This window comes from Brachycentrus maculatus, unplaced genomic scaffold, assembly GCF_059751285.1.
Source record: "Brachycentrus maculatus isolate JH-2025_06_01 unplaced genomic scaffold, ASM5975128v1 h1tg000102l, whole genome shotgun sequence".
Classification (NCBI taxonomy): Eukaryota; Metazoa; Arthropoda; class Insecta; order Trichoptera; family Brachycentridae; genus Brachycentrus; species Brachycentrus maculatus.
Genome location: NW_028280856.1, coordinates 1,055,561 through 1,081,837, shown reverse-complemented (window position 1 = coordinate 1,081,837; position 26,277 = coordinate 1,055,561). Strand labels below are relative to the sequence as shown.

Sequence of the window (26,277 nt, the reverse complement as noted above, 5' to 3'; positions counted from 1 at the left end):
AATATAGGGTTATCCAATAAGAGGTTTCATTTTGATATTTAAAAAAAAAACTAGTATATTTTAAGATATATCAATGAATATTTATTGCATTGTTAAGAGAAAAGTATGCGATTAACGATGGAAAACGATATCAGCCAAATGGCCGCCACGGCTACGGCTGCAGCACCATATCCTTTTCATGAAATTTTCCATGACAAATTCGCTCATTTGCGGCTGTATGTCCTCGATAACTTCACGAATTCCAAGGTCTTTAATCAGAATTTTAACTTTTTAAAAAAAAATTAAGCGTGTATCGTTGCATTTTTATTAATCGCGTTATTTTTTACTTGTCAAATGTCAAAAGATGACACCTTCAAAAGTGGCAGCTGCCCAGATAGGGGGCTATTCAAAATATAATAATAATAATTATTATTATTATTTAGAAACCTCTTATTGGAAAACCCTTTAAGTCGTATAATCCTAGTTATAATTTTAAAAAATTCATAGTTTCTTCTGCTATAGTCTCCGGGGCGTTAAATCTATTAATCCATCCTACCTTATATAAACATAACCTTCCCTAACACTACCACACACAACCTAATACAATCTAACCTAACTCAACCTTCCCTAAGGACAGACGTTACATCAGTGGAATTAGAAAATTAATCTAGCGTTTCGTGAGAGTGACATTGAATAAATCGTAATAAGTAAACGTTATACAAATAGAGATGATATATCTTTTTATACGAAGATAATACATAAGTCCAGGCATCACGGGATAACTCTTTTTTTTTTTTTAAATGAACCACTTTTAAATCTTTCCGCAGTTATTTTATTTGTTGCTATAATAATAAGTTATACGGACAATGCAGATTATTAGATATATGTTATATATGCTGTATTTGTTTGCGATCGATATCAAATTGTTGGCTCCTTTATCAAGGTATTTTTGCCTTATAATAATGATACAACATAAAACCTCCAAACGTCCGTGGAATACGTTTATTGTGATACTCTACAGTAAATTTATTTTATACTTTTAATTTAAATTCATGGGATATATTTCACAATACACGAGTGATTTTACACTAATATTTATTTAAAACTACCCTGGACTGGTCCCTGAAGCACAAAAGTGATTACCTTACCTTGATGTTAGTAACGATTAAGATAACACAGCATCAATGCGATGCAATGTCCTATGCACCATTGGGTGCGAATAACGGTTAGAAGACATTTCACAACGTAAGACACGAAAATACATGTGTATAACCCTTTATTTATTTAGATATTTGAACGCACGTAACTGATACGTTAAAATATCAACAATTTTAAAATAATTTCCATCTATACTTACATTCAGATCATCAAAAAATCACATCCAATGCTCCTTTTGTACTTTACATAATAAAGCTCTTATTTAGGACTCCCTATTTTCTTCATTTAGTGACAATTTCTTCATCACTGTACCCAAATATCGTAATCGTACAAGAGAAAGTGACCAACTAATAAAACGTAAAATGTTCAGGAGGGTCATTTAAGTCACTTTTGCTTGGCAAGAAAATAAACATCAATGAAGTTTGTCATTTTTAAGTCGACATATTGTACTTTCAGAATTAAAATCCTTTGGGATTTTTTTCAGGGCAATATTAAGCTAGTAAGATATCAAATAGTCGATGATGACGTTTTTGTAAAAAATGCATTCGGTCACTTTCTCCTGTATGACTACGATATATTTTCTTCAGTAAGGCGCCTTCATACAGGTGTCCTTTTCAGTATTCTTGTCATTTTAGTATAAGATGTCTAATAAAATACCGAAGTTACATGCACTATCATAGTACAAAAAAACTTGCGTAACTGGTATTGTGGGTTTCCGTTTCCAGCAACCCGTTTTAGCCTAAAGTCCGGCCCCTACTGGAGTACAAGACATCTCGGAATAGTAAAATACCCAGGGAGTCCAGAAACTAGTATAAGGAGAAACTTTAAAAAATGGTATCATATCGCTCACTCCTTTCAAGAACTTCATAAATCTAAAATCGTAAATTTTCAGTTGTGCATGTTTTCGAAATGTCCAGAAAACATACTATATCCCAGCAGAAGAGCCATATTTTTAACTTAATATATACCCGCTACAGGGCTGAAAGTGTTGTTTTTGCATTTCGAAGAAAAGGTATTGTTTAATTATTTTTTTAAATATACGAATTATTTTTCAAATGGAGAAAAAACCTTTAGGTTCCACCTTAAAAGATCTGTTGCACAGTAAAAAGTTCAGTAAGTGACTTGATATTTATTTTTAATACATTGTATTATATTTTTAAACATTAAAAACGTTCTCCTGAAAAATCAAGTTTTTTGATTTATGACGTTCTTGAAAGGAGTGAGCGATATATAAAAAAAATAGCAAGGAGATTGTTACTATAAACCAAGCTAGGACACAAAATGCCGAACCCTCTTCTAGTGGAACGGAAGGCCTGTTGACGACAGTCGACAGACCGGCTTCTCCTGAGGAGTTTTACGTGGTTTTTTTCCAGCAATGAGCAAATGCTGAGAAGTTCCTGATTGGCCCACACTAGTTTATCCGTCCTGTTCCCAATACAAATTAAAATAAAACACAAAAATACAATTAATGATCTACTCGTATATCTATAAAGCTTGTACATAATAAGCAAGGTAAATACAACATCTTGAGTGTGTCCAAATGTTTGTTCACAAATCTGAATTATCTCTAATTATAAAAGTTATTTTTCATATTATTTTTGACCCCCGAAAAAACCTAGACTTCCATATTCTCCTTCATATATGTTGAGATGTCAAAATGGAACACCCATCTTAAAAAAACTTAGAATTAATCGAGTCTAAATGGACACACGAATCCAGTTTAAAATGTTCTTCATATCATTGGAAAATTTTCTTATTGTCGCTAGTTTTTTCTTTTCCGGAGAAAGGTTAAAAATATAATATCCGGCTTTCTGAGAAATTCCTGGAAACTTTTATGATGATAAAGGCAGTGACAGGCTCAAATACACACGTTCATAAGTTTTTTGGTATCCGATTTTGTCATGTAGTAGGTATACGAGTATAAGCGACAAGGAAAGGAAATGTATACGTATAAAATAGTGCGAATTCGAATGTTCTGGACCGATTTAAAGGTCAAACGTATTGATTTTCATTGCGAATAGTCAAGTTTGAAATATTCTCACTTTCAAACTAAAAAAAAAATAGTTCACAATATGCAAGGATCATTTGAAAATTGGTGTATATTTTTGTCCGTACCAATTTAGTGCTCAATTCAGTAATGTATTGGAATATAGTGCGAATTTGGACATTCTAGAAAGAGTCATAGAGTCGCGTATAAGCCTATTGATTTTTTTTTAATCGCAAACCTTCTTGTATGAAATCTCTACCCTTGTGCGACGGTAATTTTTTGTGTTTATCTCAGGCGTTGAAAATGGATAGGAATTTATGTCCATGCTTGTAACGTAATGGTGTAATTGTTGGATTCGGAGTTAGTAGATTTTTTTAGGACGCAGGTCGATGTACGAAGGCGTCCTAATCTATTTAATATGTGGGGTAACTAGATCATCAACGCAGTCTTTCTTTACTTTACCATGTTTTCGCTGGGTTACTTAATGATCAAGTAGACCTTGGATTTCATACAAAATTGAGGTTTTATTTTTGAAGACCATTTTTTATGCCCACCTCCATAGTGTAATGGTCAGCACGCTCCGCTACAGTTCTGGAGATCCTGGGTTCGATTACCAGGGGGGGAGAGGGTTAAATAAATGTAAGTGATTTTTTTCAATCTAATATTTAGTCAATATTACCTTGGACTGGTACCTGAAGTGTAGGGTTGATCACTTTCCTTCGTGTGTTAGTAACGATCAAGGTAACACTGCGTTATATTAAGCAGTGCCCTATGCACCATTGGATGCGGATAAGAATTTGAGTAAGAATATTTATGCATGTAATGCAATTATTTTTTACTTATTAATATTTAAAGCATTTTCTATGTTCTGTCATTTTTTCAACAAAAAAATGCAATGTTCGTATTTAACCATTCAATGAGATTTTTATCTACCGGTTTCGAGACGTACCCGTCTCTTTGTCAGAACAATCACTACACCAGCATGCAAACGATACTATACGTCACTACTATAGCACTAGTCACACACTTACAAGTACACAAAATGTTAATCACTTATGAATTTTGGTCGACCCGAGGACCAACATTTTGGTTTTTACTGTTTACGTATTTATTTTTTAAAGACTCAAAAAACATGTCCACAAGAAAAATACAAAACCTTGGCAATGATTTTGCCGACCATATCGATATCTGGAATATGTCACTTCCTAATTAAAAAGCAACAATAATTACAATATTTCAGGCTAGTGCAAAAATTCCTAGTTTTTTTCAAATATCTAAACAAGGATAAACATCCTTGTTCAGATAAGTACCTACTTTTCAAACCAATAATACACTTAAAAAGAGAAAACGTATTATTTTACCAATATGTAATATATTATGTAAAAATTGGAAAAAAATGTAATATATTATTAAGGAAAAAAAATTGTATCAAACGTTCATTTTTATTATTTAAAAAATATATATATTTTTTTAAATTTAAAATCTGTGCCTCGTATCCGGCTCAAATTTTAATATGATAATACTCAATTTTTGAGATGATAAGCTCTTGAGTTGATTATTAAATCTGCTATTCGATATATCAGATGTAAGAAGCATTTTTGACGAGCGTGGTACTTGAGCTGCGTTTTATCTGTTGGTGCATAACATACAACACTGATAACGCCTTTGTTAATTTCAGTGCATTTATTTATAAAATATCAGATATCTGAAAATCAAAGTACATATTCTGAAGGCCAACTGCAAGTATTGCGTAATTCTTGAAGCTAAAACAAGTCGCCATTTCATGAGGCTTATTTTTTTAAAATTATCCAATGTTTTGGGATGTCTCGGATTCAATTGAACTTCACTATAAACATACACAGACTATACAATAAAAAAACTTAACAAGATATCTCCCTCTCCAAGCACAAGAGCTTGTCCCTTTTTTGGGAAGGTGTCAAATAAAAATATATGTAGTTTAGTAATATTATTAAGATATATAACAAAAATTGTAAAAAAAATAATATATTATGTTACTAATATAAAAAACAAAATGGATGAATTGTCCCCTTTCGTCGTGTAGTGATTAGAAATCCCGGGTTCGATTCCCAGTGGGCATAGGGGGGGGGGGTGGTCAAAATAAACATAAGTAGTTTTTCACACATTTAATAGTACCCTGGACTACCTGAAGTGAAGGGCCGATAAAACTTTCCTTCATTAGTTAAACTGTTCCGTCTTAAAAATACACGCTAAAGGATGTTTATTTTACTCACGAAAAAAATATCGATGACATTTTATTTTATTTTAGAGACTCTATGATAAACACCCCAGCAAGGTTTGTGACCTTTAATTACCTTGTACTCTATACTTTAATCCGATTAACTGCGAGCTTTATATGTTAACGTTTTGTAAGTAAATGAACAAGAATTTTTTTCTTGAAATACAATAACTCCGCTATTATTGTTATAAATGTGAATGAATTGTTAATTCTCGTACTTTTACCGGCTTGCTCTATGTTTGATCTTTCGTAATTTAGAAACAGGGAGTTGATTTGAATCGAAAATCCATGCTTTTATAATATTATACATCCATTTTTAATTTAAGATTTACTCGGTAAATACCACTATATCCTATAATCTACTGTGACGCGCGTTTCGATGTATTCCGCATAATTTTCAAACACTGTATGTGAAGCTAGGTCTAAATTTAAGAGTAACCCCTTTTCACTCTCCAACCTCCCAAAGGCAAAACGGTGTTTGAAAATGATGCGGAATGGATTGAAACACGAGTCACAAAAGATTATGAGAAATACTGGTGTTTACCAAGTAAAACATAATTGAAAATTGATAGATATTACCTCAATGTGTCTGCTGAATTAATTAATGAAAATATCTATGTCTACTCTGTTAAAAACCCCCTTGCTCTGTTGCCTTTAAGTTAAGGGTGACCAACTCGCGGCCCTCGGGCCACATGCGGCCCGCCGGATGTCTTCTTGTGGCCCGCGGAACATTTCTCATATTTTTTCTTTAAGTGTACATAAAACCACCAAAAGAACATTCCATCGTGCGTAGTTCGTATCACATCCCATATTTGGAAGTATCTCACTATCGTGACAATGTCTTCTATGGTATATTCGTGTTAAGAAACAATCACATTTTGAGATTTACTTTTAAATACACATTGATAAGAATACAAGCTGCTATAACTGAGTGCTAGAGCGACCCAAAGTCAAAATGCTATGTAAAAACTAGTTGTACAGTAGCCATGATACTAGTCGAATGAAGCATATTAAATCTCAAATGAGAACAAAAATCACTGATGAGCATTTGGAAAACTGTTTGGGTGTAGCAACAACATCAATCGTTAACGTTTCAACATTGATGCACTTAGTTCTGACAAACAAAATAAGATGTATCAGAAATTAAAAAAATAAATATATTTTTTGTATTGTCTAAATCTTATCTTATTAATATGTTTGATTCACATTTTATTTATATCTTCTTTAAAAAAAACTATTTCATGTTTGCTTTGATTAATAAAAGAAATATTGTTTTACGGCCCTGTAAGAAATCTGATTTCTAAAATCTGGCCCGGCTGCTGAAAATGTTGGCCACCCATGCTTTAAGTCCTTTTGGTAACACATAATACACACACCTAGTGTATAGTTGGTTTTGTGTGAGAAGCCTCGGTCTGCGATTAGTTTTGGCTCCATTGGTTCATAATGTGCTATCGTCCAGTCAGCCCGTTTGGGGCACAATGCAGCATGCTGTGCCTCGCTGATGGCAGTACAAAAGCATTCTTATTGACGTGGAGCACAGATCAGCGTTATTATTGGATGTAATTGGCTAATTGACTCAGTGCGAAAATCCTGAATGGGAGACCGACAGACGGTGAAGACTGACCCGTTCAGACCTGTTTTTTTTTGTCCGCCTCCGTAGTGTAATGGTCACGCACGCTCGGCTACCGTGCTGGAGGTCCCGGGTTCGATTCCCAGGGGGGGGTGAAAATAAATATTAATGATTTTTTCACTCTAATATTTATTTAATATTAACCTGGACTGGTAACTGAAGCGGAGGGCTGATCGCCCTTCCTTCATGTGTTAACGATCAAGATAACACTGCGTTTATATGATGCAGTGCCCTATGCACCATCGGGTGCGGATAAGAGTTTTTGAAGTTTTTTTAGGTAAAACCTGAATGTTTTTTCTCCTTTTGAATAATATTTAGTATATTTAAAAAAAAAATTAAACAATACCTTTTATTCAAAATGTAAAAACAACACTTTCTGCCCTGTAGCGGGTAAATGTTAGGTTAAAAATTTCCCGCTTTTGCTGGGATATAGTACATTTTCTGGGCATTCCGAAAACATGCACAACTGAAAATTGACGATTTTTGATAATGTGACGTTGTTGAAAGGATTGAGCGAAGTATTTGGACACACTCAAAATATTGTAAACATCACATTTAATTGACCAATTTCACCGACTTCTTCGTTCGGGATTCAATTGAATAGTGTTTGCGATTAGCCTAAGGCCTGATATTATAATTCGCATGCCCACATAAGAGCTGCTCTTGACCGCCAAATAGCGGATAACAGGTGTCGTACAACCGGTTACTTCAATATTTCATTAACAATTCACTTTCTTAAATCTCGTTACATTCCAAAGAAATTTAATCTTGCCCTCATAATACTATATTTTTTTGATAGCAATTTCAAACGCGATGTCCCACTTTTCTAGGTTATCTACTGCACATTAATACTTTGATTATTTTATATAAAATGAAATACACTTTTTTGTTTTATCGATATTATTGATTTATAACACTTCATTTGATAAACGGTGCAGTGTAGACGTTATGGGTGTTGTCATTGTTAGAGTATGTGAACAAACATTGTTTAAAAAAATATTAATCCCAAATGTGAATAAAAACAGGTACGTTTGTTATTTAAAAATTATCTGATCAATTTATTCATTCATTGAGAGAAAGAGATATCGCGCATTCCTTTCAAGAACGTCATAAATCAAAAATCGTCAATTTTCAGTTGTGCATGTTTTCGGAATGTCCAGAAAATGTACTATATCCCAGCAAAAGAGACATATTTTTAACTTAATATTTACCCGCTACAGGGCAGAAAGTTTTGTTTTTGCATTTTGAAGAAAAGGTATTGTTTAATTATTTTTGTTTAAAAAGTAGTTATTTTTCAAATGGAGAAAAAACCTTCTGGTTTAACCAAAGAAGATCTGTTACACAGTAAAAAGTTCAATAAGTGGCTTGATATTTATTTTTAATAAATTGTATTATATTTTTAAACTTTAAAAATGTTCTCCTGAAAAATCACGTTTTTTGATTTATGACGTTCTTGAAAGGAGTGAGCGACATATTGATCTTAGTAAAATTAGCAAAAATATATTTAATATGCTCACGCACGTTCTATGAAAAAAATTTTCTCTTTTGTAAGTATGTATACATAGAGCCACAAGATAAAATTCGGAAATACACAAAATAATAGCAAACAAACACATAATACGTTTTCTCAAAGGGACTTTGTGAAATCTCCCACAGTACAGTAAAAGGGACTTTTAGAAACATACCTTTATAACCTACTAACATCATCTATAAAATCATTAAATGAGAAAAATATATATAAAAGAACTTATAATAATTGGGTACTGGAGATGAGAAGATACGAAACAGATTGTGTTATTCGGCCGTCTTATCCGTGATTGCATGAATCGTGATAGATAAATATCTAACACATAATTTTTTAACCATTGCAAAATGTGTCCACGGAAGCGTAAACCCAGTAAGGTCACATTATTGTAAATTTGAAATTGTAAAAAATAAATAAATATTCGAAGCATTATCTTTGTAATTTTCCATTTTATATATCGTATGTGTATGATGAAATAACAAAAAAAAACTCTAACACAATAACTAATGATATGAATGGCGCTTTTCGTTAACGAAACGTATGCGGAATATTTATATACAAGGAAAAATTTTATACAATTGTCTATTCCACTTTATAAAATAATGCTATTTTTGTCGCTGGGATAAGAACACCGACATTTAGGAAATTAAGTGCCCTGGGAACAGTCGATAAGATCATAATATTTCCCTTAGTGATAGTAAATTGTTCGTTCATTACATAGGTTATTAAAGCGATGCATATTTACGATTTCTCGTTGACGGAAAATAATGTGAATTTGATAAAAGCGTATTGACCCAAAATATTTATTGTTTCACCGCGCGATTGACATTTTTTATCTGCAGTGTTACTAAACTTGTATCTATTGTATTTTTTTTCTAAAGAAATCAGTAATAATCTGCGCAAATCTCATAAATGTTGTATGCATAGTAAGATAATGATGAAGTTTATCTAGATATGGTGAAATATACAAGTTTATTTTCTAATTAGTGATTGTGGATTTAGAAATACAAACACGTGATTTGATCTGATCGTAATTATCAGGTTCCTTTTTTTATCTTATTAAATAAAAAATAACGAGTACGTATTTTTCGTAACCGTTTATTTATTTTTATTTTAATAATCACCAGAAACAGATACTAGAATTTATTGACTTCTCTGCAAAAATAGTGATCACTTTTTATTTTTAAGAAATGACGACTGACGCTTCTAACAAATTTACATCATTTTCTGTCAACGTTACAACGTCACTGGCTCAAGTTATCACCTTAAAATCTTAGGGCCACAGTCTATTCTGATAAGAAAAAAACTATTTTTATCTAGAAACTAACAGGACAATATATATTTTTATCGCTTAGGTAGGTAAGTTATCATTTTCAAGAGTATTATGGAATAATAACGATAATTTGTCTTTTAGCGTGATTCTTATAATAACATTTTGAGTGTGTCCAAATACTTGTTAACAAATCTAGATTATCTCCAATTACAGGAGTATTCATATTATTTTTTGACATCTCATCAAAGATGAAGAAGAATATGGAAGTCTGGGCAAAATAAATTGGTTGATATATATAGAACTTACAACCACACTACTGAAGAATTTGAGTAGTGTGGTTGTCTATAATGGATAGAATTGGTGAATGTTACACGTGTGTAAAGTGATCACTTGAACCAGCCTATGACGGTCGTCAGCCCCGTAAATGCCCAGACATCCATATTCTTCTTCATCTTTGATGAAATGTCAAAAAATAATATGATTCTTATAATTTTACTCGGTTATGCTACGGTCGGATATTTATTTATTTAAACTTCATGTACATAAAAAATGGGACAGTCTTATATGTATACATTCATTCAAACCCTTATCCGCACCCCAATGGTGCATAGGGCACTGCGTCATATAAACGCAGAGTTATCTTGATCGTTAATAACACATGAAGGAAAGGTGATCAGCCCTCCGCTTCAGGGAATTGAATGTATTAGAGTGAAAAAATCACTTATGTCAAATATGTATTTGACTTACCCAGGGAATTGAACCCGGGACCTCCAGAACGGTAGCTGAGCTAAATATTTCTCTAATTACGTTTATAATAAATCGCAATTATTTATATTTATTTTTATTTATTGCGGCATCAATGAACAAAAAGATGACTTGCAACAACAACAAAAATGTCGTGACTTGTATCGAACGATAACGCACATCTATTTTTGAAAATCAGTAGTTTTGATAAATATGTTTTTGAAAACAATAAACGATAATATTGTTTATGCTTTGTCACTTATCAATGTATAACACAAAAATGAAACATAATTTTAATTAGATCAGTTCGCTAATTATTTATTTTTGTTTTCGTATTTTTAACGCAAATCTATGTATATTTAAAGCACAAATAAATTATTATTATTGTACGTATTTAGTACAAGGTTCAATCCGATAACTGATGTATGTTTGTAAATATTACTTACGACAAGAGTTTACAGTTGAACTCTTCCTTCGTCTACATTATTCTTAACTTTTATAATTTCAGCGTATTTTTTAAAAAAATATTTATTTGGCAGTCACCCAGTGAAAGGATGTTCCTGCCAGTGTCAAGTATTATTTTTATTTACAAAAAAAATAATACTAACAATTAATACAAAATTTCATATTTTAAATGCGTTTAGCTTTATCATTTTTATCATACCCGCAATTCTAGAATTAGGTTCAGAAAGAAGGGTGGATACTTGGGTGGGAAGTTGCAATATCCAGCAGTAGGACAGAGTAGGACAGAGGGCTCATAAAGAAGAAGATTGGAATGTAAAATCACCGATACTTATTTTCACCCCCACCTGGGAATCGGACCCGGGACCTCGAGCTCGGTATCTAAATACGCTAACCATTACACCACGGAGGTGGACATATGTATTTACGCATAGGTATGTGTATTTACCGACGTTTTTTGTAAATATGCTTACATTTTTAATTGACTTAGTAAAACTTAAATTGAAAGTTGATAGATTTTACTACAAAGTGACTGCCGAATTAATTGACGAAATTAAATTTTTAATACTTTCTCATTTGTTTATTTTAAATATGCTTCTTACCTTATGTTTTTCTCATTTTTCCCCTTGAAATATGCTTCTTATGCCTATTTATTATACCTGTTTATTGTTTTTATATTTTGCCATGTATTAGTTTTCGTTATTTCAAAAAAAATCTTTTTTTTGTAACTTTATTATTTGTGTTCCAGTCTTGTTAAACTTAATCCCATGTCCCAGAATTAGAAATATAAATTATTCATCGGAAATATTATATAAATGACTTATGTTTGTTTGTAATATGTTTTTAAAAATAAATAATTGAATAAATACAATAAATCAATGTTTAATACAATAAATTTAATCTACTTATAGTTTACAAGAATTACTCGTTGCTTGTTGTTTTGGTTTAAGAGACTGTTTTTTTATCATTGGACATCTTGAACGAGCATTTAAAAAAATATATGCATTTATACGTGTAACGTATTTATAGTGTATTCTTTCAATTGTTATTTTACGTTAGTTTTATTTTATACAAAGAAAAAACAAAGAATTGTGACAAAGGCTACTGTTTGAATTGTTTTAATCCTATTAAATCTTTCGATTGTTACTTATCACTCCACTTGAGATATGCCTTTGTCAATTGCAAGACAATAATTTATTAGAATATGACATACAGTGTGATTTTTTTTTTTATAATGGAACGGAATTTTAACAATGGATTTTAACAAAAATAGTGAATTTATATCAAAATTCACAAAAAAATCAGTCGAAATTCATATTTCTAAAAAAAACCTTTTAACATACCGATATAAGTATATGCAGGGCTTTTTTCACCGATATATATTTTTTTATATTTTCAAAATCAATCTGACAAAATAATGTTTTTGCTAACGTACCTAATTATATTGAACAATCTATATCTAACAATCTATATTTATATAATTTGTCAAAATGATAAAATATGCTATTGTAATGAATATTCAAATGGAATTAATAATCTGGGACCTTTTTTGTTTAAAAGAAAGCCATTCGTATATAAAAAAAATAATGAATTTTTATCAATTATCAATAAATCATTATGCATAAATTCTTATTATTTCATCATCTTTATGCATGATTAATGCTTGCGTGTAATATATATATATATATATATATATATATATATATATATATATATATATATATATATATATATATATATATATATATATATATATATATATATATATATATATATATATATATATATATATATATATATATATATATATATATATATATATATATATATATATATATACATATATATATATACATATATACATACATATATACATATATATATATATATATATATATATATATATATATATATATATATATATGTAATAAAATAACTAGGTACCTACCTATAGATTTTATTAAGTACTTATAAAAAGTACCTACATATTATAAAACAGTTCTACCACAGATGTCGCATGCGTCGCACAGAATTAAACAAAAGAGATCCGATAGGAAAAAATAACTGTCAGAATCAGATAGATATAAAAATTATTGTAAAGATTAATTAAGAATAAACTTTTATTGTCGTTTCTTTAATTACAAAGCAACACATTGTTTATTTTATTATTATACACCCACTTTACATATTATTTACACTTAATTTTCAAAAGGAAAATATTACCACGTTATAAAACGACAATTTTGTTAATCAAAAATGAAGAAACAAAATAAAAATAAAATGGATACTGCTCCTCAAACATTAGAAAACTTACTAGAAAAATTAATACAAAATGCTCAGGTAAGCAAACATCAAAATTTAAAAGATATTTCAGAGAAGTTCATCATTGAAAAATTTACAAGCAAAAATCCTAATGCAAACCAGTGGATGGATATTTTTGAAAAAGAATGTACACGTTTTGAGGTGACAACGGATGAGAAAAAAATTGAAATACTAAGATTGTTTATGGATAAAAGTTGTGAAGATTGGTACAGTTCGATGATGATAAAATTTTCCATGAACTCAGAATGGATAGTATGGAAAAACAACTTTTGTAAAACATTTACAAACAAGGGATGGAACCATGTAATGTTTGCATTATCTTTTAAATATATCGACGGTTCCTTGTTAGACTATGCCATAAGGAAGGAAAAACTTTTGTTGGAGATGAGAAGAACGATCGACATGGGTACCTTAGTAGATCTTATTGTGGCTGGTTTACCAGAATTTATAATTAATAAGATTGATAGAGAAAAATTAGAAGATACAGTCGATTTATTCAATGAAGTAAAAAAACACGAAAACATTGTAAATAAAAAAAGGTTTTCGGATCAAAGAAGATATGGAAATCTAACAACTAGTGGTAAAATTAAAGATAAAAGTCCATGTAAGATTTGTGAAAAATTAAATAAGGGAACTCGATATCACCCTGAAGTAACGTGCTGGTTTAGAACAAAGGAGGATGATAAGTTTAATAATAAAAATACTATCAGACATGTAAACAATTCAGTTATAGAAGCTAAGTTAAACGAAACCGATCAAAAAAACGAATAATAACACCATTAATAAATGTCAAACTATTACTAAATGATAAAATTGAAATATTTGGAATTTACGATTCAGGTTCAAATGTTTCTCTAATAAATTCTAAGTTATTAAAACTAAAAGGAAAAGGAAACAATATGAATGAAGCAGATTTAGTAACAATTAATGGTGTTAAAAAGACAAACGGTTTGACGACTTTGAAAATAAAAATATTTGAATTGGAAAAAAACGTTGATGTATATATTATTGATGAAGAAAATTTCAAATATGATTTTTTGATAGGATTAGATATGATAAAAAAATTTAAACTAATCCAAAATGAAGACTTAAAAATAACACAGAGACAATGCTTGAAAAATGAAAATAAAAAGAAAGTAGAAAAAATTTCTACAAAATATAAAATTAAAAATAGTGAATTTAAAAATACAGAAAATAATAACAGCGAGGAATGCAAAATAAATTATAATGAACATGTAAAAGAAGAAGATTTTGAAATAAAAATAAATCATTTAAATCAATTTCAAAAATCTAAAATAAATGAACTGATTTGCAAATATAAATCCGTTTTTGCAAAAGACAAATATGATATCGGCACTGTTAATGGATACGAAGCGAGGATAGACTTACTAGTAGACAGATATTGCAGTAAGAGGCCTTACAGATGTACTGTAGAAGATAAAAAGGAGATAGAAAAACAAATTGCAAAATTACTGGATAATAAGCTAATAGAAGAATCCTACAGTCCATTTGCTGCACCTGTTACATTGGCATTTAAAAAAGAGGAAAACAAAAAATCCAGACTGTGTATAGATTTCAGAGACTTGAATAAAATAGTAGTGCCTCAAGCCCAACCATTTCCTTTAATTGAAGACCTAATGATAAAGACCAGGAATTGCAAATTTTTTTCAACACTAGATATAAACTCAGCGTTTTGGTCTATTCCTTTACGAATCGAAGACAGAAAAAAGACGGGATTTGTTACACAAGAAGGACATTTCCAATGGACTTGCCTACCATTTGGATTGAAGACCTCACCAGCAATTTTTCAAAGGATACTAGGTAACATATTAAGAAAGTATAAACTTACTGATTTCACCGTTAATTACATAGATGATATTCTTATATTTTCTAAAACTTTTGCTGAGCACATTAAACATCTAACGCAGTTGCTGGAAGCGATCGAAACGGAAGGTTTCAGGTTAAAATTTACAAAATGCGCATTTGCGTCAGACTTGGTAAAATATCTAGGTCATATAATTCAAAATAATTCAATAAAACCAGTAAAGGATAATTTGATTTCAATAAAGAATTTTCCTGTTCCAAAAACGATAAAAAATGTAAGACAATTTCTGGGGAAAATAAACTTTTACCATGAATACATACCAAAGAGTGCAATAATACTAGATCCATTGCATAACTTACTAAGGAAAAATCAAAAATTTATTTGGTGTGATAAATGCCAAAAAGCATTTGAAATAACAAAAAGCATGCTTTGCTCACAGCCCGTTCTAGAAATTTTTGATCAGGATTTACCAATCAACATTTATACCGATGCTTCTTTAGAAGGTGTTGGGGCCATTTTGAAACAAAAGCAGCCCGATGGTAGAGAAAAACCAGTGGCATACTTTTCAAAAAAACTAAATGAAGCTCAGAAGAAAAAAAAAGCAATATATTTAGAATGTTTAGCAATTAAGGAAGCAGTAAGATACTGGCAATACTGGTTAATAGGTAAATCATTTACGGTTTATTCAGATCACAAACCTTTGGAAAATATGAATCTGAAATCTAGGACCGATGAAGAGTTAGGTGATTTAACATATTATTTATCGCAATATGAATTTGAAATAAAATATAATCCAGGAAAGAAGAATTTAGAAGCAGATTGTCTAAGCAGGAATCCAGTATTAGAATCGAGTGAAAATGCAGATGAACAATTAAAAGTTGTAAATTTGGTTAAATTAGAAGATATTTTAAGAGATCAGAATAAAAATGAAAGAATTCAACAGAAAAAAAACAAATGGATTGAAAAAAACAATGTCTATTTTAAAAAGGTCAAGAAAAAAGAAAAAATAATTCTTTCAGAACCGTTTAGCATCGAAATCATAAAAGACATACATGAAAACCTATGCCATATTGGAATTGGACAAATGCAAAAGACTATTAGTCCACATTACGCAGCCAAAAATTTGACGAAAAACATAAAAACAATTTGTAGAAATTGTGAAATTTGTATTAAAAATAAATCAAGAGGACAAAAGAAATTTGGATTTATGTCTCATCTAGGCCCGGCCACAAAGCCTTTTGAAATAATATCTTTAGACACAATTGGAGGTTTAGGAGGTTCAAGATCAACAAAAAAATATCTACATCTCTTAGTGGATCACTTTACAAGATACGCATTTATTTTAACCTCGAAAACTCAGAATGCAAATGATTTTATAAAACTAGTCATGAAAATAACAGAAACCGAGGATATTGGTATGCTTCTCACCGACCAATACCCAGGAATAAACTCGAAAGAATTCAAGGAATTCTTAAATGACAAGCGGATCCCAATAATCTTCACTGCAGTAAATGCACCATTCTCAAATGGCCTAAATGAAAGGCTGAATCAAACATTGGTGAACAAAATCAGATGCAAAATAAATGAAAAAGGGAAAAGAAGAGCATGGACCACAATAGCTCAAGAATGTGTTAGTAAATATAATAATACTAATCACTCAGTCACTGACTTTTCCCCAAGTTATCTTTTATATGGTACAGATGTAAATATTTTACCCAACGAATTAAAACAAGGAAAATCTAATAATGACTGGATTAGAGACAGGCAAATAGCGCTTGAAAATACAATAAAATCACATAATTACAATAAAACATTATTTGACAAAAATAGAATAGGCTGCGAATTCAACGTAGGAGACATGGTGTATGTGGAAAATGGAAACAAGCTAAACAGAAAAAAATTGGATGAACTAAAAATTGGACCTTATAAAATTATTGAAAAAATTTCTAACTCAATATACAGAATTGATACAGGTCACAAAAAAATAAAATCAAACCTTTATCATATCACTAAACTTATACCAGTCCCTTCACTTCAAGGAGATGATCCGGAGGACGAGTGAAAATTTTACTATGAATTTTCTTCCCCAAGGGGGGAGATGTAATAAAATAACTAGGTACCTACCTATACATTTTATTAAGTACTTATAAAAAGTACCTACATATTATAAAACAGTTCTACCACAGATGTCGCATGCGTCGCACAGAATTAAACAAAAGAGATCCGATAGGAAAAAATAACTGTCAGAATCAGATAGATATAAAAATTATTGTAAAGATTAATTAAGAATAAACTTTTATTGTCGTTTCTTTAATTACAAAGCAACACATTGTTTATTTTATTATTATACACCCACTTTACATATTATTTACACTTAATTTTCAAAAGGAAAATATTACCACGTTATATATATATAAATATATAGATATGTATATATTTATATATATATATATATATATATATATATATATATATATATATATATATATATATATATATATATATATATATATATATATATATATATATATATATATATATATATATATATATATATATATATATATATATATATATATATATATATATATATATATATATATATATATATATATATATATATATATATATATATATATATATATATATATAAATATATATAAATATATATATTTCTATATATTATATATTCGTGTGTAAATGTGAATGTATTATTGTTTTAAATAAGTAGATATCTTTAAATATAATTTTGTGAATGTGTCAGAGAACATTGTTAAATGTGTCATTTTATGACTAAAAATATATATAATGAAATTGAGTAGTTAATAATAAAAAAAAAAAATTACGCATATCATAATATAATATACGAGGAAATATCTTTGTCATTTATAGGTACTGACTTTTTGTGTATCTTTTTGTACCGTTTAAGAATGGTTTTAGTAAAGTATGATCATCAATCACGTTTTGTATTTGCATATAAGTTTCTTCAAAAATAACAATAAATGTTACAATAAATTGAGTTAGTCCAAACTATAAGCAACGTGTCGGACTTTAAAACTACTGTGTGTGTTTGCAGCCAAAATGTTGCAAAAAATGTCGTAAATCCTGTCGATTTAGTACTATTAATTACCGCGCAAACTGAATGATGATCTTTTTCTTCTTCTTAAACCCTCTGTACTCCACTGCTGGATATAGTGTATCTTCCGTGTCCTTTCATTTTTCCGGTCGGTTGCTGCTTGCTGCCAGTTTTTACCCCCCACAGCGGCTATGTCGGCGGACCATTTTTTTGAAGTCTTTCGACGCCTTTTTTAATAATAAAAATTGAATAAAAACAAAGAATAATATTAAAAATAATGATAAAAATAGTGATAAAATAATGATAAAATAATTAAAATACCATCCAAAATCCACTGGGTAAAAATACTTATCCAGTACTCCCTAGAAGGTATGATTTTTTCTCGTTTTACTGTTTCCTTTTTCAAAAATCATAATACCTTAGTCCTTTTTTCTAACCTCTTTTAAATTTTGCCAATCCGGCAGATTTTAACCCCGCGTTAATATACCAATCGCCCAAATTCATGTAAAATCTCCTTTATGTGTTGATATATTGTACACTGGAAATCACTGAGGAATTGATAAGGCAATAGGGCATAAAAGTCTATCAGATTTAGTGTTGTCTTATTTAGAAAATATGACAAGACGAATAAGAAATATAAAGAAACTATGGGACTAATTTTGATTGATACAAGATACTGTGTTTTTTTTAATTATAATAAAAAAAAGGAATAACCCGCAAAGTCTCTACTTTTAGAGGCTTGTCTGCAGGTAGGGTAGAAAGGATTAAGAAGATAAAGGGGAAAAATACATCACAAACACCCAGACCAATCAAAAATGAATCTGTCTAAAAATTCATTGTTTATATGTTTATTGTATTGTATTATATTGTTTTTACGGACCAACCTTAGTAATTTATTATTTACTATCATTTTTAAGACATATAAACTAAATATGTTATAAATCCTTGTTCATACATAATGGCAAGGAGAATTTTCTTAGGCAACTAATAAATATTATATAAAAAAAGCTGGGAATCACTGTATTAGATTACAATAATTGCATGGACTGTTGCACTGCATACTTATTTTGCACCTATAAAATGTAGATCGCCAAAACAGATAGTTCCGTATTTGATACCTTTGTTGAGCGAAAATAAACATTTTTATCAGTAACATAATACGTCGTTTGCAATCAAGCGTTATTATGTGACAAAACAAGCGATAGCCTGCCTGTTCAACGACCTTATCGACGAAATTAGGACCCCTACGAAGATGATAAAAAATACCACATATCAGTTTGATGTTCATAGGCCAAATTCCATAACCAATTCATTATTATTTTACATATGGTCTTTGTTAAATAAACTCAGTTGAAAAGCGATTGGTTTTAAAATTTAAGATATTTAAAAAAAAATACATCCTACGTATCAGGGGCGTGCATTCCATATAGGCAGAAAAGCAATGCCTATCCTAACTTACCCGCTTGATATAAAAACGGACCTAGTACCTACCCTACCTTACTAAGTAGTACCAGCTCACCCTACTACCTACCTCTTCTGCCTACCTTAGTTAATTATCTGTGCACGCCAGTGCTACCTATTCGTACTGTTCAGTTTATTAGTAGGATATCTCCAATGAAAATTGTAGTACTCACCATGAATCAAATATTCTCAATTTGTGCACAGTTCGATCTAATATTTCATATCATCAGGTGTTATTAGTAGTAATTCAAGTCATTTTACAAAAATTACATTAAAATGTAAATCAATAAAAATGTAAATGTTATTTTATTCAAAATTTAAAATCTCCTCAAGTTATTCAGCGATTTATTCGAAATTTGGATACAACGTTGTATCAAAATACTTGCGTGTTTAAAAAATCTGTTGTAGTTATTTTTATGTAGGACACATAAAAAAAAACAGATTTTTTATCGCGATGGCAGCGCCACCTATCGAACCTAACAGCAACATACGTTATACAAAACATTGCTTATGACATTTTCGATTGCATTGTTGATTGCACAGTTTCGATTGCACAGTTTTAATATTTTTATTGTAACAGGAGTATTGTGAAATGTGTACTTCATATATTTTTTCTTTCTTTTCCATTTATCAGACTGAGCCACAGCAACGCGAGGCCGGGTACTGCTAGTCAATAATAAAATAAATATACAATGAAGACCCAAAATAGACGGGTTAATTGATGAGCCAATTTTTTTATATTTAGAATGTTGTCATACTCCTTTGTCAAATATTTTTACGAACGCTTTTTCGGAATGAAATGGTAACTAGATAAAAGTCAACAATAAAATGTAATTATTGATTGAAGTCCGTTTGTAGGCTTATCACAGTAATGAGCACTGTTCCGATCAATCTTCCTTAGAGGACATTTTGAGGATACTTGATAAGCCGGGTTAATTTGTGAACCTATAATAATGTAATCACGATTATCATTTTCCATCAATCTATTATTTAACGAAAACAATGGGTGACCTTTCGAACCCAGGTACCATATTTTAAAACAATATTGTTTTTGTTTTGGCCGCTGGTAAATGACCTTGTTTACCAAATCAATAATACAAATAAATTCAAATTAGTTGTATTTTTTTAAACTACCTATCTTTTGGGTCTTTTGCCTTCCTCTATATCAGTTTTCACACGAAAAGACATAAACTGCAACATTTTTAAACAAAAGAAATTCACAAAAATGAAAATAACTAACAATATCTTATATTTATTTTATTTCCTGGAAATCGAACCCGGGAACTCAAGTACGGTAGCCGAGCGTGCTGACCATTATACTAAGGAGGCTGATAAAAATATTAATTCAATATTACCCCGGACTGGTACCTGAAGCGGACGGTTGATCACCTTTCCTTCGTGTGTTAATCAAGATAACACTGCGTTTCTACGATGCAGTGCCCTGTGCACCATTGGGTGCGGATAAGGGTTTGAAGAAGAATTACAATATGACAATGACTAAAGCCTCCCCCCTTTTGTCTATGTTCCCACTGATAAAAAACTAATAATAATAAATAAAAATGGGAACAGCCCTTACCCCCTCTTCATCTTTCAACATCCCAAGGACTCAATGTTGAAATTTAGAGTTAGCTTCACATACGGTGTTTCAAAATGATGTGGAATGCATCGAAAAACGTGTCACAGTAGATTTTAAGAAATAGTGGTATTTACCAAGTAAGACTTAAATTTTAAATGGATGTATGTATATTACCACAAAGTGACCCCACTAATGAATCAATTAATGAAATTAGTATTAGTAACTAACTCACTAACTAACTAATCATCATGCCACTTCCCCGCAGGGACAGGCAGAGAGAACAGTAGGCCACAACACTCTGTATTTGCAAACAATCGTCGCTTCTTCCACATTCACACATTGCTCACTCCTTTCAAGAACGTCATAAAAAAGAAACTTCATTTTTCAGGAGAACGTTTTTAAAGTTTAAAAATATTATACAATGTATAATAAATATCAAGCCACTTATTAAACTTTTTACGATGATATCTTTAGGTAAAACCTGAAGGTTTTTTCTACATTTGAAAAATATTTAGTATATTTAAAAAAAATAATTAAACAATAACTTTTCTTCAAAATGCAAAGACAACACTTTCTGCCCTGTGGCGGGTAAATATCTTCTTAGTTAAAAAGTTAAAAATATGCTTCTTTTGCTGGGATATAGTACATTTTCTGGGCATTCCGAAAACATGCACAACTGAAAATTGTCGATTTTTGATTTATGACGTTCTTGAAAGAAGTGAGCCACATCTCATCATACAAGTCGATTATTCCTCTCTCTCCTGTCCACTTTCAAGTACGAGATTTCCTCGGTTTTCTTATTATTAAGATTTTTTCTTGTATTTCGGAAAACCTTACAATTTTAACTACCTGTATTTAATATTATTTTAATACTTTTTTTTATATAATCCGACTGATTCACATTTACCTCCGATGAGACCACTTTTTTTTGCCTCCAGTCATCCGCTGTCTCTTGATTTCTCTCGCAACAATAAGAAATGATTTGTCACGATATCAGTACATATTCCGGCACTCCGAGATATCGTTCTCATTTCAGTTTATAAATTCATCAAGTTCGTTTTGTTTCGTGTAATATTTTATTAAATAAAAACGTAATTTCAGAAAAACATTTTGCGAGAGAAATATTTCTCAAAGATTGAAAATGTTTAGTGTGTTTTGACTGAAAAGCTATGCGTGTTTCGTTGTTGGAAGTTTGTTGATAATAGTGCGGTTTTCCTTTGACTCAAGTGGATTGATCATTTAATAAACTAATGCATATTACATTGCTAAATAGGTAGGTCAATTTATTACTTTTCATGGTTTGGTTGTTATAATTTTATATCTAATATATTTAGAATAAGACTTTGTACTGCCGGTACGTGGAATATTGTGGATGAGAATCATCGTTGAACAACAAACTAGACAAAAATATCGAAATCTTTTAGTACACATTTACATCTTTTGATACGCGATTTACACACAACGAAGGTTTGATAGTCCCAAGAATTAACAATAAATATGGGAGTCCAACACTGCAATATATCGTTCCGAACATTTTTAATTTGTTGCCGACGGATGTTAAAGGTCAAAATAAAATATGGAACAAAGGAAAAATAAAGGAATATGAGTGAATGATCAAGAGTTAATTTTATGAAAATGGTAAAATGTTTATATTCTTAATTTTTCTCTCCTTTAGTGTGTATATTAGGTGAAAATGGTTAAAAACAATGAAAAATGTATTAAAAAAGAACTCCACCGACAAGACACACAAGGTGGCTTGGCGAGTCTCTGCAATTTAAAAAAAAATATATGTTTGAAATTGTGATTTAAATAAATGTATACAATTTATGTTAATAATAAAAAAAATAAAAAAATAAATACTGCCGCCATAGCGGCGGCACTAAAGTAATACGACGAATCACGCATGTCGCCTTTATGGCGGTACTTGAGTGCCAAGGGTTAAAAAGAACTATGAGTAAATTTACTATAATTTTTATTGCATTTTTTTAAAAGAAAAACTCGCAAAAACTTTATTCTTAGAGGCTTATCTGCAGGTAGGATAGTAAGGATAGAGAAGATAGACGTGAAAAATACATTACAAACACCCAGACCAAATGAAAATCATTTTCTTCAATTCATGTTGCAATTTCAGGAATTGAACCTTTTGTCTCTTTCCCCCAACGGTGTATAGGGCACTGAATTAGTAAATTACTCAGAGCCATCCTGTTAATGTTTTATTTTCCCCGTTTTTATTCGCCAAACGGAATTTAAAACACCTATTCGTAATTACAATTTATACAAATGAGTTCTTTGTTTCTGATCACGTTGTTCTTCAAAACAATTCGTTACCCGGAATGCATACACGGTTTTAATTATTATTCCAAGTTTATTGAAGTGAATTATATTAATAGTGTCAAAAAGTCCAAGGCTACTTTTTATTTGTTTTTACTATATGTCGCATATCAAACCAGCCTGTACTGTACCCAAAACTGAACTGCTTTCTGAACGTATTTTAATATAAAAATCTAACAATTTTTCCTATTCTTGAAATAATTAGTTTTTTTTAACAGATAAACAGATGAAATTATTTTTTAGACCTCATATTGCATAATGTTTTTTCACATTTACATCTCTGATCTGTTCCACGCGAAATGAACTTTTTGCGTTTTTCTCGAAATGCATGTTGTACAAAAGCGGGATAACATTGATGCACGAATGAAATATTCCATCTACGTTTAGTGCGTTTGCTTTTGCATGTGTCTGCCTCCGTGATGTAATGATTAGCGTGTTTAGCTGCCGTGCTGGAGGTCTCGGGTTCGATTCCCAGGGGGAAGGGGGTGAAAATAAGTATTTGTAATTTTTCACTCTAATATTTATTTAATATTATCCTGGCCTGGTCCCTGAAACGCAGGAGTGATCACCTTGCCTTCATATAATATGAGTGAAGATCAAGATAGTGTTATCTTGTTATCTCAGTGTTGCGTCAATATGACGCAGTGCTTTATGCACCATTGGGTGCGGAAAAGGGTTAGAGAGAGAGAGAGAGAGTACATACTTTAAAATGAAACTTGAATTTATATTATTTATTGATTCGACATTAACTTTGTGGAATGACATGCTGATTATTTAGTACTCATCTACAGTTTTATTTTTGACCTGTAGATGAAAACATCTGTTAGTTTTCGAAACTAATCGCGAGTAATGAAATAATACTCATTAAGTGGTTATACAAGTTTATAAAATTAATTAACTTTGTTTTCACCACTTTTTTATTAATACAATTTAACCTACCGATTTCGACAAGAACCTTGTCATCGTCAGGGTTTATTTTAATTCAAAAACATTAAAAACATCAAAATTCTCTCACCAAAAGCTTCCACACACTCCGTAAAAATTCTTTTATTTTGTGAACTATTTTGTAAACGTGAAACTCATCTCATTCATAAGTATCATATTGCAAGACAAATCTCATGGGTTAGAATTGGAAAAAGGCAAATTGTCAACGGTAATCAACCAAACATTCCCCATTCGCTTCCACACTGCGAGTAGGTGTCTAGTGGGTAGTGGGTACCCCTCGTGATGGCATTCCGTGCGCGTATTTACAAATTACAAACGTTGACCGTGTGTGACCTTGACTCTATTAGCAATCTGATGTCCCCGGTCGGATATTTCATACTTCATAGCGAAACTACATACAATGTTACTCATCTTCAACTAGGGTTACCAGTTACCAGCTATCATCGCACACGCTAATTGAGAAAGGGGGACGCTTGGGCAAACGTGAAAATATGGAAAGCTTTTAGATGCAAACGTGAAACTGGAGAAGGCTTACTAGTGCAAATGTGAAACTGGAAGACATTTACCAGATGCAAACGTGAAACTGGAGAAGGCTTACTAGTGCAAATGTGAAGCTGGAAGACATTTACCAGATGCAAACGTGAAACTGGAGAAGGCTTACTAGTGCAAATGTGAAACTGGAAGACATTTACCATATGCAAACGTGAAACTGGAGAAGGCTTACTAGTGCAAATGTAAAACTGGAAGACATTTACCAGTGAAAATGTGAAACTGGAGGAAATTTACCAGATGACTTGAAACTTGAAGACCTTTACCAGATGCAAACGTGAAACTGGAGGAGGCTTGCTAGATGTAAATTTGAAACTTGAGTACATTTGCCTGATGCAAACGGGAAACTGGAGGCGCTTAACAAATGCCAACGTGATACTGGATGACATTTACCAGATGCAAACGAGAAACTTGAATAGGCAAACCAGTGCAAATGTGAATTTGGAGGATATTTACCAAACGCAAACGTGAAACTGGAGGAGGCTTGCCAGATGCAAATGTGAAACTGAAGAACGCTTACGAAATGCATGAACATGAACAACAGTGGGGATATGTATAAAATATCGAAAGATCTATCAGATCAAATGCGTTTCCAAGACCCTCAATTTACTACGCATATTTTTACAAACTATTGTATATTTTATTTCGATTAATTTCAACACGTTATATTGGCCTTAATTAAATGCATAATTATTTTAAACCTATCAAGAATTTACTGAGTAATCTCGTAGTAGGCAATTCAGTGTATATTTGTGCATTAGCTATGTAAATAAATACATATACGGTCCAGGTAGCTACTCGCTCCGTAGTATTGAGAGTAAGTCAGATTGCAGGTACATGGCGTGACCGCAATTTTCTGTAATGTAAAACTCGCTTCTAAATAGATATCGTTGGAAATTACGGCCACCACAAGTTAGCGATCAATTTTAATATAATCGTATGATTGTCAGAAAAATAAGTACAAGTAAAATAATTACGAATTAACTAGGCTTTTTGGCCGTGAATAACACTCAAGATCTATCATCTTTTGTTTGCTTCCTGTTTTGAAATGAAATAAGCGAATGTGACGTTTAAAATACTATTAAGCTCTCATTTCTGTGAGAAGGAAGTTTAATTTTATAAAAATTGTGAAAAATCATTTTGATTTTCGGAGTTTTCGTTTTTTTGCTGTTGATGT

At 31.0% G+C, this 26,277-nt stretch overlaps 1 protein-coding gene across 3 annotated transcripts in view; it reads left to right on the top strand.

Moving 5' to 3' along the window:
* Nucleotides 1–26,277, top strand: part of mino (glycerol-3-phosphate acyltransferase mino) — an 82,914-nt gene that overhangs the window by 31,547 nt on the left and 25,090 nt on the right. Inside the window, exon 1 of one of the 3 annotated variants that reach the window (XM_088258750.1) lies at nucleotides 22,412–22,548. The exons of the other annotated variants lie outside the window; for them this stretch is intronic. Within the exon in view, the coding sequence (XP_088114876.1) occupies nucleotides 22,526–22,548 (23 nt within the window). The 5' untranslated portion in view covers nucleotides 22,412–22,525. Of the gene's footprint in view, nucleotides 1–22,411; nucleotides 22,549–26,277 lie in introns of those variants that run through there. 3 annotated transcript variants of the gene reach the window in all.